This window comes from Cornus florida, unplaced genomic scaffold (genome assembly GCF_030987335.1).
Source record: "Cornus florida cultivar Cherokee Brave unplaced genomic scaffold, ASM3098733v1 CherokeeBrave_3.0.0_Hap2_Chr05, whole genome shotgun sequence".
NCBI classification, from domain to species: domain Eukaryota; kingdom Viridiplantae; phylum Streptophyta; class Magnoliopsida; order Cornales; family Cornaceae; genus Cornus; species Cornus florida.
In genome coordinates this window covers 57,309,300-57,326,462 of record NW_026775575.1, presented here as the reverse complement: position 1 = coordinate 57,326,462, position 17,163 = coordinate 57,309,300, and the positions used below count along the sequence as shown (strand labels likewise).

The 17,163-nt window shown below is 34.8% G+C and overlaps 1 protein-coding gene across 1 annotated transcript; it reads right to left on the bottom strand.

Annotated features, from left to right (window-relative positions):
* Nucleotides 1-1,865: 1,865 nt before the first annotated feature.
* LOC132306542 (uncharacterized) lies at nt 1,866-15,244 on the bottom strand. The gene is made up of 6 exons (XM_059803959.1): nt 15,067-15,244; nt 14,600-14,698; nt 11,244-11,466; nt 10,475-10,566; nt 3,139-3,246; nt 1,866-2,228 (listed from the first exon to the last, which is right to left on the bottom strand). Exons 1-6 carry the CDS (start codon nt 15,154-15,156, stop codon nt 2,067-2,069), a joined length of 774 nt encoding a protein of 257 aa, XP_059659942.1. The 5' UTR covers nt 15,157-15,244; the 3' UTR covers nt 1,866-2,066.
* Between the last annotated feature and the right edge of the window lie 1,919 nt (nt 15,245-17,163).

Here is a 17,163-nt window from a genome sequence, read left to right as displayed (position 1 = left end):
AAGTGAATCAAGAGTTAATTACTAGTGAAAGAAGTTCAAGAATCACAAACCCAACACTTAATAGCAGAGAAAAAATTGAGAAATCACAATCAGAATATAAAAAGTTATTCATTTATTTCTTTCTTTACTAATAAATAAGTATTATTAAATATTAAGTATGTTGTTATATTATTTGATTTTTACCTATAAAGGACAGAGTTTACTTAATTAAATTAAATTGATTACTTTTTTACATAATTAACCTTATTTGGTCTATTTAAGTTGGGGTAAAATCGAAATTTCTCAAAATTCAAACTAAATTTGTGAATTTATTATCAAAAGTCGTCGAATTCTTGAACAAAATACGAGATTTTACTTTACATAATTCGTCGAATTGAATTTTAAAAACCAGCGAATTCTTAAATTGAATTCGTGAATTCAAAAACATAAGAGCATGAATTTTTAGCGAATTCACTCTCAAAATGCCAATTCGCGCGCGGAGTGATGGAACGCCAATGGTTTGAGGGAATTATGTGACTTTGGAAAACACTACTCAAAGATTTGACATGAAGTAATATTGTATGCTTGTTTTGTCTTTTTTTTTTTTTTCTCTTTTCGAAAATGTTCAAGGGGTGTATGCTAGTAATTTCATAGGAGATGCGCGCATTAACTATATTTAAACACTTTTTAAGGATATTTTCACCTTTCAAAAAATATATATATTATCTTTATATATTTCCCCTAATATATTATCTGTGCATTAACTCTCTCTTTGAGTTTGATGTTTTACATTTTCTAACATTTAATGTCACTTATAAGTTAGAAACAAATGGAGAAAAAAAAAAAAAATTATTTGTTATCACATATGTATATCATATGGAACGAAAACTTTAGTTTTTTTTTTTTTTAATAATTTTTTTTAAAAAAAGAAAGTAAAATTTAATATACTTATCATTTTTCATTAAATATATAATTAAAAAATTAATTTAAAGATACTTATTCATTATATATATATATATATATATATATAATTTTTTAAAGTTTGGAATTTGCAATAAATTTTCACACACACACACACACACACACACACACACACACACATATGTATATATTATTTATATAGCAACAAATGGGTGTTCAATCTTTATTAGAAGAAAAAAATTCTCTACTGAAAAAATAATATAAATCCGCCTCACTGCCCTCTACTTAAATTTTCACGCGCGCACGCGCACACACACACACATATATATAATTTATTAGATAGCAATAAATGGGTGTTCAGTCTTTATTTAAAAAATAAATGGGTGTTCAATCTTTACTTAAAAAAAAAGAAAAAAAAAAAAGAAAAAAAAAAAGGACCAAATTGGTGCCCAATCATCCCCACCTTAAGAGTGTTTTCCGCACTTTACCTTACTTTAGCGGTGTTCCTTTTTTGGCATTTCATAAAATGACTTTTTTAAAAATAATGTGTAACTTGTCTCCACAAGGGTAATTTGGACGAGTGAAACTTATTTGCACAAATAGATGCTTTAGGGTTGTTTTGCTAATTGAACGATCCAATCTGTCCTTCGCTAATTGAAGCAGCATTGTTTGCACTGCCGTTCAAATTCTGAGCACCTGAAACTTCTGAATAAATTGGAGGTGAAATGCAAAAATGAAAAACCAAGGCCACAACAATAGTACCGAGAAACAACGTTTCACCACATGCCCATCCAAGTAGAAAAAAACTATAAATAACATAAATCTAGAGTCATATAATTATAACAATTTCAAGAATGAAAATGCCATGGTTTAATGTATGTAATATGGGCAGTACAGTTCAAACTTTTATGCTACTTTTTCCCACAAATATAAAATAATAGACTTGTAGAAAAAAAGACGGCGTATAAAGAAATATCCATTGTCATACAGCTACATGTCTATATACATATCTCACATCTGTATGTAATGCATATACACAGAGAGGCAGCAAAACAAAGACATACTATATAGTTTGATAAAACCGAACTGAAGTCATAGGTTAGAAGAGTCTATTACGTACAGCCAATGTAACAAAACTTTGATGCTTTCCTACAAAAACTCATTAGCTATATTACAACTTCAAAAGTATTGCATCCTTGACACTCGATGTACAGTGCAGTCAACTCGAATCTAGTTTTGATGCAGATCTTGGGTTTCAATCTACATCCCTTGTTAAGATGTTCTCCATAAGCATCTGCTAACCGAATCCGCAACAAGTCCAAAGTAACCTAAAAGGCCAAAGCAACCAAAATAGTAAGAATCATATTCCAGGATCTCTTTCATGTCTGTTAATGCATTTGTACTACTTATCACAATAAAAATCTTCTATTCTTCGTGGGCATAGACAGAGCAGGACATGCAGTCACGAACATTCCAAATCCAGAAACTAATAAGGAAGATATTAAAAAGCTGCAGAACACTGAAAAGTTCCAAGGATGAATCTAACTGAGGCGCATGTTCAATAAAACAAGCAAGCATGCATATTGAGCTAGATATGATCCATGAATTGTATGCCAATTTTACAATATTCAGCACATTTTAAACTCAATTAAGCCTTTTTCTCTTTTCTTTTTGTCAGAACCGCTTTAAAATTAAGTATAAAGTCTACTAAGGGACCCACGAATAAAGTGGTGGAGGAACCTAACATACTTCATACTTGGAAGTGAAGTTCATGAGGCTCCATTTGTTTCATTAAAAAAGAATTCAAATAAACAAACAATAGGAACAAAACAAAGAAGTAATATACTGTCACTGCAAAAAGGTTTTGTTACATGCAGAGTTTGATTATAAAAATTGCACAGAAGCAGAAAATTGGAATGGATATCTGGTATGACAAACAGGCCTCTAAGTCGCTTACCTAAGGCATTAGCTTTTTTCTTTTGAGGTCCATAAACAAATAATGGAAATTGTGAGACTTTGCTAGTATAGGGATAATTACAACAAAAAGGAGATTTAAATCACAATGAGAACATGATATATTCATCTAACACTGGTGTAAAAGTTAAAAATAACCTCTTCACAAAATTTATGTTATAAGCAATCAACATTTCGGTTCACAAACATCATAAGGTCCCAAACCAGTATCATATAGAATTGGTTGCATGCAGACATAAACAGATCAAGAAGAAATAGTGGGACCTCGTTGTCTCTGTTGAGTTTAAGTTCACAAAGGGTGCAATAAATATGACAGTAGTTCTCTTGCAACTCTCCTTGCTTGCAGATGGGGCACCAGATCACCTCGTGCACCTATTACCAATATTAAAAAAAGAAAAAAAGGAAAATTAACTTAACGAGTTCATCGAGTCTGCAAGTTATTTGGGATGAAGAAAGCAGCAATAGATGGATATTATTCTATAAATACTAAAAAAAAAAAAAAAAACTTGACGTCAAGATACTTAACAATAGAAATAAAATCATCAGATAATGGGGGGGGGGGGGGGGGGAGAAGAAGAAGCAAACAGTGACTTGTTACACAAAATATGAGAGATTTGTCAAAAAGGAAGCAACTAATAGTGTTTCATATGTTGAAGTTACAACCTGCATAAAACTCAATCTGTGATTTTAGATGGATGTATAAAACTTTGTGAAATCAATTGCTTGAAGATGACTTTAAAATGACTCCTTGAAATTGGAGGTACTAGCAGCTTATGGTAATTAACGGCTGTCTCCATGGGTTATACAATAATATCAACAAAAATATTTGTCACCAAGCTCCCATCCTTTCTTCCCTCCCTCCCACCCTCTCTCCCCCTCAATTTGCCAATATTTTAGTACCAGACTGTTTTTCACAGAGAAAGAAACTAAAAATCAAACATCCCTGATAAAAAGCTTAACAATATTCCTGACATAAGGGTTTTTGTATCCAATTAATATAGATATGGTTATAGCATTTGCAATATTTTTTTTTTTTTTGGGGCAAAAATAGATTTTGTCCATAAATAAATACTTGTATTGAAAAGAAAATACTAGCCAATCCTAAAGTAATGTACATGTGTTTTTTTTGTTCCCTTCTTAAATGTTCATTATTATTATTTTTTTATATGAAGCTATATGGGCCCCAAGTCAGCCATAAGAATATCAAAGTTGTAGAAGTTGGTTTCAAATGTAAAGCAATGGGATTTCCCCCTGCAGCCAGTCGTCTAATATTTTCCTAAACCACAACCTTAGATACTCAAGACCTCTTTGTTTCTGAGCACCACATATATAGACAGGTAAATGGAGAAAAGTTCCTCTATTGCTTGAGGTATCCCCTAAACACAATGTCTGATAACAGAATCAGATCTATGAACCTTAAAGGCAATTATGTTGGTCCCGCTTACTAAGAATAATGGGAGGGATGGATTGGAGACTGTTGGAAATCATATCTATAAGTTGACTCAATAATTGTGGCAGATTTATTGGGTCTTCATTATAGGCTAATGTTTAGGGATTTTATTTTTATTCTGATTTGATTTTATTTTCTTTATTCTGATTTGATTTTATTCTCTTTTCCATATTTGTAATTTTCCTCTTGTATGCTATTAAATTGAGTACGCCAATTTTACCAAGTTACTTTTTGATATCAGAGCCTCAAACCTACGCCTCCCCCCTCTCTCTCTCTTTCACCGCCTCTTTTGATCTCTCTCTCTATCTCGTCACAGCCCCTTCCCTATTTCTTTTTCCCTTTTCTTCACAGACCCTCTCTCTTCTTCAGGCCGCTGTTGCGAGGAGCCAATCTCCTCTAGGTTCGACCCCTGTAGGGGTATTCCCTTAATCTTTTTCATGCACTAAGGGTCCGAAGACGTGTTTGTAATTTTTTAGGGCTGCCGGGATATTCAGCAGCATTTTCAGATCAGACCGCCGTGTCTCCGGCTTCTTAGTTTGATCAAAATCAGGTTTATTCCTCCTTTATTTGAAATTATTGGTGATCTGTTGAATTGTTCTATTTAATATTATGGCTGAATCAAGTAATAATAAAGAAACTCTTTTTTCGGCGCAACACACACTGGCTCAACGAGTTACTAGTGTGCTGTTGAATGGCCGTAATTTTGCATCCTGGGCTCGTTCCCTCCGCCTCTATGTTGGTGGAAAAGGCAAATCAGGGTGGATTTTGGGTACTGAAAAGATGCCAGATATTAAAAATCATAAATATGCTCAGTGGGATATGGACAATTGCACCATTTTAGGATGGATGTTTAATTCTATGGAGGAACGCATTATAATATATTCATGTTTTATGACTCTGTTAATGACTTGTGGACTAATTTGAATCAAATGTATGCTCGTTCTAGGAATGATGTTCGTATTTTTGAATTATACCAAGATATTGCTAAGGCCTCGCAGGAAGGCCTGAATTTGTCTATAGCTGATTACTTTGGGTATTTGAGATCTCGTTGGGAGGAACTAACTCAATATGAGCCTCTCAGTCAATTTCCTTCCACGATAGCCTCTCTTCTTGTCAAACGTTTTGATCGTCAATATACCTATCAGTTTTTTATGGGATTACACCCAGAATTTGAACCACTAAAGTCTCAGATCTTGAATTCATCACCAATGCCATCCCTGTTGGAAGCCTTTGCTACTGTTGATGGTGAAGCACGCAGGCACCGTTTAATTCAGCCCTCACTTGTTCCTCAACCAGTGTCTAAGCCTGCTGGGGATAGTATGGCTTTTGCAGCCAACTTTGGATCACGTGCTTCTGGAGGTTAGATTAGTTGTCACCATTGTGGAGGGGTTAGACGTGTTAAGGCTCATTGCTTCAAACTTCATCCTGAACTGAAGCAGAAATTTTCTAGGAACTGTTTATCTGAAACTGGTTCTTCTCGTACTGCAGCTGTTGCAGAGACTTCTGTTACTACTGGTGGATCTATTGTATTTCCTGGACTGAGCCAGCTTCAGTCTCAAATTGGGCAGATCCAAGACCAGCTTGGCTCCCTTGCTTCTAGAGTTGGTACTCCTTCAGCTGCTCCCACTGCCACTATTACTATAGGTACTCCTACTGCATTTCATGTTAAGGCCAAGCAGCCCACTTGGGTTCTAGATTTTGGGGCCAATGATCACATGACTGGTGAGTTATCAGTTTTTTCTTCCAATGTCATACCTGTTACCCAATCTGTGTATCTTACGGATAGCTCTACATCTTACATTCACAGTAAGGGTGATATTTGTCTGTCTCCTGATATTACTCTTTCATCTGTCCTTCATGTACCTAAATTTGCCTTTAACCTTTTATCTGTTAGCCGGTTTGCAAAAAACCACCAATGTGCAGTTATATTCTTACCAGATCAATGTTTGTTGCAGCACCTTTGTGCGAAGACGATTTTTGGCAGGGGTTATGAGTGTGACGGGCTTTACTACTTTGGGGAACCACCAGGAATGAGACTTCAAGCTTCTGTCCTACCTACTTCTAGTGTTTATGATGTTTCTTTTCGCACTTTTAGTCTGTGGCATGCACGTTTGGGTTATGTAAACTTTCAATATCTATGTCTATTGTTTCCTTCGTTAAATAAAGCATGTAAGGACCATAAGTTTCAATGTGAAGTTTGTGAGCTTTCTAAACATACTAGAACTAGCTATATTTCTCATATGAGTCATGCTCCTAGTATGTTTGATCTTATTCATTTTGATATTTGGCCCTTCCCCAATTACTGCTTTCACTGGACATCGATATTATGTGACATTTATTGATGATTATTCTCGTTGTACTTGGGTTTATTTATTGAAAAAGAAATCTGATGTGTTTCTTTTATTTACCCAGTTTCTTCAAATGATCAAAACCTAGTATAACACTGTTGTCCGTCATATTCATTCTGATAATGGAAGTGAATATGTTTCAAATGAGTTGCAGACTGAACTTAATAAAAAGGGGATTTTACATCAACTCACTTTGCCCCTACACTCCTGAGCAAAATGGCATGGCTGAACGCAAAAACCGTCATCTTATGTCTATGGTCCGATGTCTTTTGAGTGGTATGCATGTGCCTAAATTCTATTGGCACATGGCTGTTCTTACAGCTACTTTTTTGATTAATTGTACTCCCAGTCGAGTTTTAGGTGGTAAGGCCCCACTTCAGATTCTCTAGCCTGATTATACATTGTTTCACCTTCTGCCTCATGTTTTCGGCTGTACTTTTTTTTTTTCATAACCGTAGTCCTTCTCGTCATAAACTTGATGATAAATCAATTAGGTGTAATTTCTTGGGGAATTCTGCTATGTTAAAGGGCTATCGTTGTTATGATCCTGTGGCCAAACATATGTATCATTCTCTTGATGTGACATTTCATGAAACTATTCCTTTTTATAGTACTAATTCTGTGGTACAGGATTCTCTCTCTTGTGGTCTGGAGAAGGAGATTTCTCCTATTACTCGTCTTGTTCCTCTCTTTGAAAATCACACTGTCTCGGAATCTCCTTCTCCATCCATGCAGGGTTCCCCTCCACCTTTGCAGGTCTACTCTCGTCGCCATCGCACTCAACCTCCCCTGCCAGAATCATCTTCAGAACCAGGTCCAGGTAACTCTCCTTCTCCTATGGCTCCTACCATTCCTGAGGATACCTCCCGTTATCCTACCCGTGATCGTCACCCTCCTAATTGGTATGGTTTCTCTAGTAGCATTAACCACCCTATTTCCCAGTATGTCTCCTATGATGGTCTTTCAGGTGCATATAAATCCTTCCTGGGCAAGATTGGGACCGTTTCTATTCCTCGATCAGTGTCAGAGGCCCTCCAGGATCCCAATTGAGTGTTTGCCATGACAACAGAAATGGATGCTTTACAACATAATAATACAAGGGAACTTGTTGCTTTACCTGCTGGGAAGAAAACGGTTAGCTGCAAATGGGTCTTTAATGTGAAGTACTTAGCTGATGGTTCTATTGATCGGTATAAGGCTCGGTTGGTGGCAAAAGGCTTTACTCAGATTCCGGGTAAAGACTTTGGTGCTACCTTTGCTCCTGTGGCAAAGTTGACGTCTGTGCGACTACTTATCTCCTTGTTTGCGGCCCATTCTTGGCCTCTGCATCAGTTAGATGTCAAGAATGCATTTCTTAATGGAAACTTACTTGAGACTATATATATGGATCCACCCCCTGGATTTCGGGCTGAGGGGGAGTATGCTGGGAAAGTCTATCGGCTGCAGAAGTCTCTTTATGGTCTGAAGCAATCTCCTAGAGCTTGGTTTAGTCGTTTTAGCGATGTTGTTTTATCCATGGGCTTTGTGCGCTACCACTCAGACCATACTTGTTTTATTCGACGTCGCTATGATGGTCGCTGCATTACGTTATTGGTATATGTGGATGATATCATTATCACAGGTGATGGTGCTTCAAGGATTGCTCAGGCGAAACTTCATCTTCAAAAGTCCTTTGATGTGAAGGACTTAGGTCCTCTTCGATATTTTCTTAGAATTGATGTTGCTAGATCCCGTCGTGGAATTTATCTCAAAGGAAATATATTTTGGATCTTCTTTAAGATACTGGCATGCTTGGGTGTCGACCCGCTTCCACTCCTATGGACTCCAATCTCAAATTCTTTGTTGAGTCAGGGGAATTACTCTCAGATCCATCCGTGTATCAACGTTTAGTAGGTCGTCTTATCTACTTGACTAACACAAGGGCCGATTTGACATTTGCTCTTAGTGTGGTTAGTCAATTCATGCATGCCCCTCGCTCAGTTCATATGGATGCAGTCTACCATATTTTGAGGTATCTTAAGTCATGCCCTAGTCTTGGTCTGTTCTATGCCTCAAGTAATCAGTCTGAACTCTCATGCTTTACTGATGCAGACTATGCTGGATGTAAGACAGATAGACGTTCTACCTCTGGCTTCTGTACTTTCTATGATAATCATCTCATATCATGGAAGAGTAAGAAGCAAGCTGTTGTCTCCAAATCCTCTGCTGAAGCTGAATACCGAGCTATGGCTCAAAGTACTTGTGAGCTCCTTTGGCTTCAATCAATTTTGGGAGAGTTGGGTCTCGTAGAGAAAGGTTCTTCAAGGCTATTTTGTGACAATAAATCAGCCATTATGCTTGCTTCCGATTCTGTTTTACATGAAAGGTCGAAACATATTGAGGTAGACATTCACTTTATTCGAGAGAAGGTTCGATCAGGTATCATTAATCCTATTTTTGTTCCCTCTTCAGAACAGACTACAGATGTATTCACAAAGTCTGTTGGGCCTTCTCTTCTCCAGTCTTCAATAGTCAAGCTGGGCTTGGTCAACATATTTGCTCCAACTTGAGGGGGAGTATTGGAAATCATATCTATAAGTTGACTCAATTATTGTGGCAGATTTATTGGGTCTTCATTATAGGCTAATGTTTAGGGATTTTATTTTTATTCTAATTTGATTTTGTTCTCTTTATTCTGATTTGATTTTATTCTCTTTTCCATATTTGTAATTTTCCTCTTGCATATAATGATAGTCAGGCTCTCAAATTGAGTACGCCAATTTTACCAAGTTACTTTTGAGACAAATCCATAGTTCAGTATTATATTGCACAAAGTGGCTATTCTTGAACTCAATCTTGCCTTCCCATGCTTGTCAGCTAAACCCATTGCTTCAAGGAATCGCCCCCATATCTAAGAAGCCTGAAGATGGGAAGTGATGCACTGATGGAAATTTTGTAATCTCCTCAGAATGCACTCTGATACATGGACTGTTAAGCTGGTACCACAGTTTTTCACAAAAGACATACCTTTATCATCGCTTAATAGCTGATAAAAAAGATGATATATACTCCAGCTAACTGAGAATTATGTCAGAACTCTGGGAACCCATGGAATGGCATCAGTAATTGGATGGGGATTAACCTCCTTATATACGTTCATCCCAACAATTTTGGGAATAGTTTGTACATATCTTATTTTTCTTTTCCTGAATAGGTGGCAGTTCAGTAAGTTTAGCACTAGTAACTTTTGGTTGTCTTAGTTACGTAGTGGCTGCACTTTTTGTTTATCTTTTGTTTTAAAATATTTCCCGTGCTTACCAAGCCAAAGGGGGGTTGTGAAAGGAGTAGGAGTAAATGAACCTCTAAATTGGGGCAATGCATGTGCACCATGGGCATCTTTTTGCCAACAAATTCAAATACTTTTTATCACCAATGACTGCATTGCATGGTCGGTATTAAGTTAATAATTTCCAACAAATTCAAATACTTGATATCACCAATGACTGCAATGCATGGTCAGTGTTAACTAAAAGCTACCCACCTAATTATTAACAATAAATATTTTCTACATTACACTAATTGTACTAGGCAGATATTTGGCTCATGAATTATTATTATAATTATTTAAATCAATAAATAATTGTTGGATATATTACGACATTTGTGGAGACAACTTCATACGTAAAATTTCATGGTTGTGGCTATTATACCTGCTCGTCATTCAGATGCACATGCTCACAAACTACACGAGCTAAGTATTCATATTACAACATTTGTGGAGACAACTTCATACGTAAAATTTTCACGGTTGTGGGTATTATACCTGCTTATCATTCAGATTCATATGCTCATACACTGCACGAGCCAAATACTCATCTTCTTCATCTTCCCATATTCTGGTATGGTTTTCTGATTCTGCAAGAAGTGAGGTAAGCATTATATTTTTGAAACTATGATTTGATCAAATATAAGCCTTAAAGAAATTTTATTTATTATTATTTTCTTTTAACAATAAAATTCCATGTTTGCTTTCCCTAATTCTGTCAGTCTCAAGCAATAATGAAACCATTACAATATTTAGAAAAACATCACACATTGAAAAAGTAGAAGGGTTACCAAGGGCCTTGTGGTCTAGTGGTATCTGCTCTACCTCCCAAAGTGGATGGCGAGGGTTTGAGTCCCCAAAGGGGCAAAGTGGGTGTGTGAGTGGTGTTTGTGCGCTTTTCTTGCCAATGGAAAAAATAATAATAATAAATAAATAAAATGTAGAAGGGTTGGTATATCTGTTTGGGAGGGCGCAACAGAGCATAAGGAATACACTGATATTAGTAGGGTTATGCGAAGAATAATTAATTAATAAGTAGGCTGATACGGTTGCATATGTGCAGAAAATCTCCCTATTGTTTCAGTTCACATTGCAGCATTCTCATAATTCATTTGCAAGGTAGTTCAGCCGAATGTACGCTAATGGAGATTTTTATAAAGAAACCCATGAATGTCAAAGATCAAATTGAAGTCTTTTCTTTCTTTTTTTATACCTTCTTTTTTTTTAATACCTTCCCAAAAAAAAAAAAAAATTGAACTATTTATACCTCTTCTGCTTGGTTCCATACCAATATCCTCGTAAAAGATCCTTTGCATTTCTAACAATATCTCTTCACATTCCCCTTGATAAGCTGTATGAGTACCATCATATTCCCATATTGCATCATTGGCTTCAAGGGCAGTTGAGGTCCCAAGAGAAATCAAAGAATAGTCTTTAATTTTTTTTAATTCATCAGAAACTATATCCTGGAAGGTTGATTTGATAAACTCCTGCAACCAAATAAATTTAGTAAATAGGTAACGAGAACTGAAGGTTTTCAACCAGATGACGACATCTCACAAAGAAAAGGAATAAGGTCCAAATAAGAATATAACTCGATCACAAATATATTTATATATATAAGAAAATAAATAATCCATGGATTTAAATCTACATTAATCAAGAGTTATTGTATATAATGAGACTGTGATTATAATGAGAAATCGATCTTTATTAATAGATAAATAGGGTATAGTTTCTTCTCCCCTCCAGGGTATTTAGAACGGTGAAGCATACCTAAATTTCTCTGGAAGAATATATTCACCGAGAAACAGGTATAGCCTCAATTCTTTTCCACTTTTTCAGAGAGTTTGGGACCTTATAAAGCTTTACCTAAATCTTCTGATAAAATAAAATAAAAAAGAAGATAAGTACAAAGCATAGATTCCTTTGGTATGTGTAACAAGAAGGATATGAAATATTACCTTACAAAATCTTACAGAAAATGTTAGACATGCTCAGATTGTTTATAACAATGCTCTAGATCATTTTATAAAAATTGCAGCAATCCACCATGCATGAGAGGTTCACTTTATTTTTCTTTCTTCTATTTTTATCTTTAGAGATATTGAGAAGATCTGTTGGCTTCACTATGGGATCAGGTGACTTGGAAATTTTCTAAGAGTACATGAAACGACTTGCTGAAGGGAGAAAGAGAGAAAAAGTGGTAGGCATACTAAAAGTTTGGTGAGGTTTCATAGTTTATCATAAAGTCATAAACATCAAGTTTAGAATGCATGGAAGTCTACTTTGAATTTGTGTACCAATTAATGAGGATCAACTATTCATAATTGGCTCCAGCAAGTTTTCAATCAATGCAGGTATGCTAAACCCTGCACAGAACAGCGTGTATGCTTCTTCTCTAAATAAAACCATTTGGTGGTGCCTGTTGCAGAAAGCTATGCTTTCAGGAGCACAAGGCACAACTACAAAAATCTATTCAGATGTTTTCCCAATTATCATAAAAATACCCACTTTTCCGACTTTTAAAGGAGCATGAAGCCCTTCTTCCTTGAAATTAGCAGTTAGGAATTATCTGACCTACCATGATTCTAGAAAAGAATGAAAAAATATAATTCATGTAGCGGACCCCATTCATATGGGATTAAGGCAGGGATGATGATGATATGATGACCAAGGTTTTCTAAGGATCCCTGCTGTCTCAAATGTCAAAACATCAGGTATCTTCTTCAACAACAGTAATAACGGGCCCAAATTTTGTATTTCCTTGCTTGATAAAAAAACCCCAAACTCTTACCCCTTTCACACACCCTTACTCCACAGAGAAAACCCATACATTGAAACTTTAGGCAACAAAAAATTGATAATAATTAGCCTCAGTAACCATTGTTAGTGTTGCCATATACCAATATTTGTATCACTCTCTGTAGGATTTCCACTTATTCTACATTATTTAAAAAATAATGAATAATAAATAATAAATAATTAAGAGCCTTGCATGTGCAAGGAGGCGGCTAAAGTCAGTTGACCACATTTGGTGCATCCTAACATGCCAACAGCTAACAATTTTGACCCTTTCTGGTCCATTAAGATGACTACATTCTGTTATCAAGCACCGAAGAAAGCAAGTCCTCTAGAATAATCATCCAAGGACAAAGCATAAGAAACTGTTTTCAACCACAAAAACTTTGTCATGCCTGATATGTCCATTTCTCCCAAAACCCAAATCTTCCACATGCCAAGGCGACACGTTGAAGCTGCAATCACTTCTCACCACTGAGTTTCCATTGTGGGGTCAATCTTATACTTTTTTTATGAATCTACTAGTTGAAACAAAAAAGAGAATATTTACATAGAACGTTATATGTGGCAAACTAGGTAAGATATGCAAAATCTTAAGTTACAAATATAATATATATATATATATATATAGAGAGAGAGAGAGAGAGATCTTGCCGGCACAATAAAGGGAGCGTAAATATAATTTTCTGGACCTGCCTATACAATTCAGACACCAATGATAGTATTTAACAACATGACGATAATACTTTAATGATGAAAAAGATGAAATATAGTGATGTCCCACCTTCATTGAAATAGTGAGTTCAACTGATGCCTCAATGGAATGAGTAGATGTTACTGTAAATTTTTCTTTAAGCAAGAACCAACACAACTAAGGATATTACGACTTCTTATATCAAATTTTTAACCAATAAAATTTAATAGAAAATAAGGAAAAGCAAGCTAAGATGCTTTTTGGATATAGCATCGTATTTTTGTTTTATATTGCATTTAAAATGATCTTTAGCATCTGAAACAAATTGATTAAAAACAAGAGATCATATTAAGATAAAAACAAAAATGATTTAATCTCCCCGCCTTGTCATCATCATCCTTGCCTTTATCCCGTACAGACAAGGTTGTTTAGGTCGACCTCTTTGTCTCCATATCCTATCATTCCCATAAATATTATTATATCAATACATGCATCCCATAGATCTTATCTTTTGGAGGCACGTAGATTAGCTTCATTAAACTTCCTTATCTAAGTTGGATGTTTTGTCAAAATAGAAATCTTCAATTCTCTTCCTCTTCTTAAGCTGATGGGTGCCTTTTTAATATGCACCAAGAAAGTGTTGAGAGACTATGTCAGCATATATACAAACTACTCCTACACAAAGTGCTAGCCATCAGGGACTTGTCCTATATAAAAGTGCAAAATGTACCCCATACCATGACTTCTATCAAGATTTATGAAACAATCATACAAAAACCTAATTATTTTTGTTTATTACATATACAAATATATTCCTGCTTATGACCAATCCAGTTATCTTTAATACGGGCCTACCGGTAGTAGATAACCCACTCGACGGTCTGTTTGACCAGAATGTATTAGATAATCTAAAAGAAAGACTCATATAGGACTACTCTTACAGTCACTCAACTTATTTAGGAAGCACAACCCATCAATGGATAGTCACTAACAGGTAGTTTAAAGACCCAATAAATAGTACACCCCACAATGAAAGCATATCAAAACAAACTATTACAAAGACAAGACAACTATAGTAACAATACAGAAACAGAACAATATAAGAAATGAAAATCAGGAAAAAGAACCTTATCACTGGGAGATTGGTCCTTAGTCTCAGGTAGCCTCAATTTCCAAAGCAAGCTTGCTCGATTCTCTCGAACCCTTTTGCAACAGTTTTCTCTGAGCTACACTTCAACATATAATTCATCAACTTCCCACATTATACAGATACATAAAAAATATATAAACAAAAAGTCCAAAATTCACATACGTGTGCATAAAATATTATTCAATTCTCAAGAAAAACTTCCCACAAATTGCAACATTTTATGAATTAAATATTCAGTAAATAACAGTTAATGAGTTGGGGAAATTCAGTGAGAAATGGATAAATATATCAATATATAATATTACATAAATTAATCGTGATATGCATCTTCCTCAAACCTCAACAAATGATATTAAGAAGGCATTAAACTGAAAGAAAACCCAAATTAGACATTACCAATTTGTGTGTATGTATATGTATATATAAACAGACGAAGAGACATACCTTTTCTTTCCAATTGGGATAGTTATTAAAATTAGGATGGTTTTTAAGTGAAAGTCGTCTTGGGGTTTTTCGATCCTCTTCCTCCACCATACCTCTGGCTAATTATATGTACTCTGTGTATGTGTGTGTGTGTGTGTGTATATGTGTGTGTGGAGAGAGAGAGAGAGAGACACAGATGAATGACTCGCCAGAAGAATTGAAGATGCATTGAGGGTAATTAATTTGGCGCCTTCACGGTGCGGGTCCTGGTTCACGGACTTTAATGGGTCGGGTTTATAAATGTCCAGAAATGGATACAATCATACACGGGTCTGTTTGGTATCGTAATATTAATCATTTTCATTTTAAGTTTTCTAAAAATGAACACAGTGAAATAATTATTAAAAGGCTTAGTTTTGATTTCTAGTTTTTGAAGCAAGTCAAATTTACTTTTAATAATTTTATAAAAAAGCTTGTATAGACATTCCAAACTGGATTGCTTTGAATAATTTTGAGAAAAAAGAAAAAAAAAAATTCTGTTAGCAACATTTTCTATAGACAATTGGGCAACCATTTTTTTTTTTTTTTTGATAAAATTGCGCAACCATTTTACTCCCTTTGCTCTTCTCTTTTTTTCATTCAAAACTGGATGAGGATCACCTTTTGCTCAACAGTTTTGTTACCAATGTCAATACAAGATGTTGGGGCAGAGCTTTTTTTTTCTTTTCTTTTCTTAAGAAAAATAATATTTGCACTCCACTTAATTTTCAAAAAAATAAATAACACAGTAATCAGTTGAAAAAGGATAACTTTTTTACTTTGAAAAAGATAAATTATTATATAATCCGGAATCATTAGTCTCGAGAGAAATTATTAGGTGGTTCGGAACAACTCCTCATTTATGGTTCCGCCAATAATGCTTTGTGTGTGGCTTTCATTAATAAAAATATTATTACATAATCATGGCCAATTATTATTTGACATCCAATCAAAAAGTTTTATAAAACTTATACATTCCTAACACATTTGCTTATGTATCAAATGGTGATTGACTCGGGACTATGTAATAATTTCTCCTTTATTAATAAAATTTACAATTCAGCAATTTGCACACGGTAAGAAATGGGTGTGTTTAGTTTCTCTCTTCAATTTTAACTTCGACTTTTTCTTTTAATGTTAGTTCAGTAATAAAGCTCTTAGCTTATTTTCTAAAGATCTTTTTATTTTTAACAATGACAATTGATGACATGAATAGCAAATATGTTGATAAAAATTATGCCTTTTTTATTAAATATGTTGATATCACAATTGATAACGATGAAAATATAATTGTAGTTGATGATGATGATGATTACCCTTATACTACATTTCAAAAAATTGGAATATTAGTTTATAGTGAAGAATAAGTATATGATCTATATAATATTTATGTCATAAATAAAGGTTTCACTATTCGAAAGATAACAACTATCAATGACATGAAGGCACAAGTGAATAGCGTTGACATTCATTTTTATGTTAATGCAAGGGATTTAAAGAAGATGGTGCCCTTTTCAAGAAAAAGAAATTCAAAATTTATTTACTATAATTAGTTGCAATGCTGTTGTTGTTTTCAAAGTGAAAAATAGTGTGTGAAAAATAATGCAATTCATTATTGAATATAATCATTTACTCGTAAAGCCTGAGCAAAGGAATTTGTTACGATCAGGCAGAAAGATAATTGATACTAGTGCATGTGTTATTAGTTTCATAGCCAAAGTTGGCATAAGAGCAACTAAGGCATACTTGTATTTATTCAAAGATGGTGGAGTTCAAAATTTTGGGTTTATAAAATGGAATTGTCACAATTTTTTACAATCCCAAATGTCAAAGGCAATAGAAGCAGGCGATATCTAAAGTCTTATCAATTATTTTAAGTGTAAGCAAGCTAAAAACCCATTGTTCGTTACAATAAGTGGATTTTCAAAATCGAATGATCAACTTTTTCTAAAGAGATTGTTTCTCCAAGTTAGATTATCAATGTTTTGGAGATGTCATCATATTTGACATTTCTTATCGCACAAAAAGGTACAACATAATTTGTGCGCCCTCTGTTGGAGGAAACCATCATTGGAATAA

Coding starts and splice junctions, on each gene's coding strand:
- LOC132306542 (XM_059803959.1), bottom strand. CDS start 15,156: ATGGTGGAGGAAGAGGATCGAAAAACCCCAAGACGACTTTCACTTAAA. Junction 11,467..14,599: donor ACCAATCTCCCAGTGATAAG/GTTCTTTTTCCT, acceptor ATTTGGTTGCAG/GAGTTTATCAAATCAACCTT. Junction 10,567..11,243: donor TATGGAACCAAGCAGAAGAG/GTATAAATAGTT, acceptor CACTTCTTGCAG/AATCAGAAAACCATACCAGA.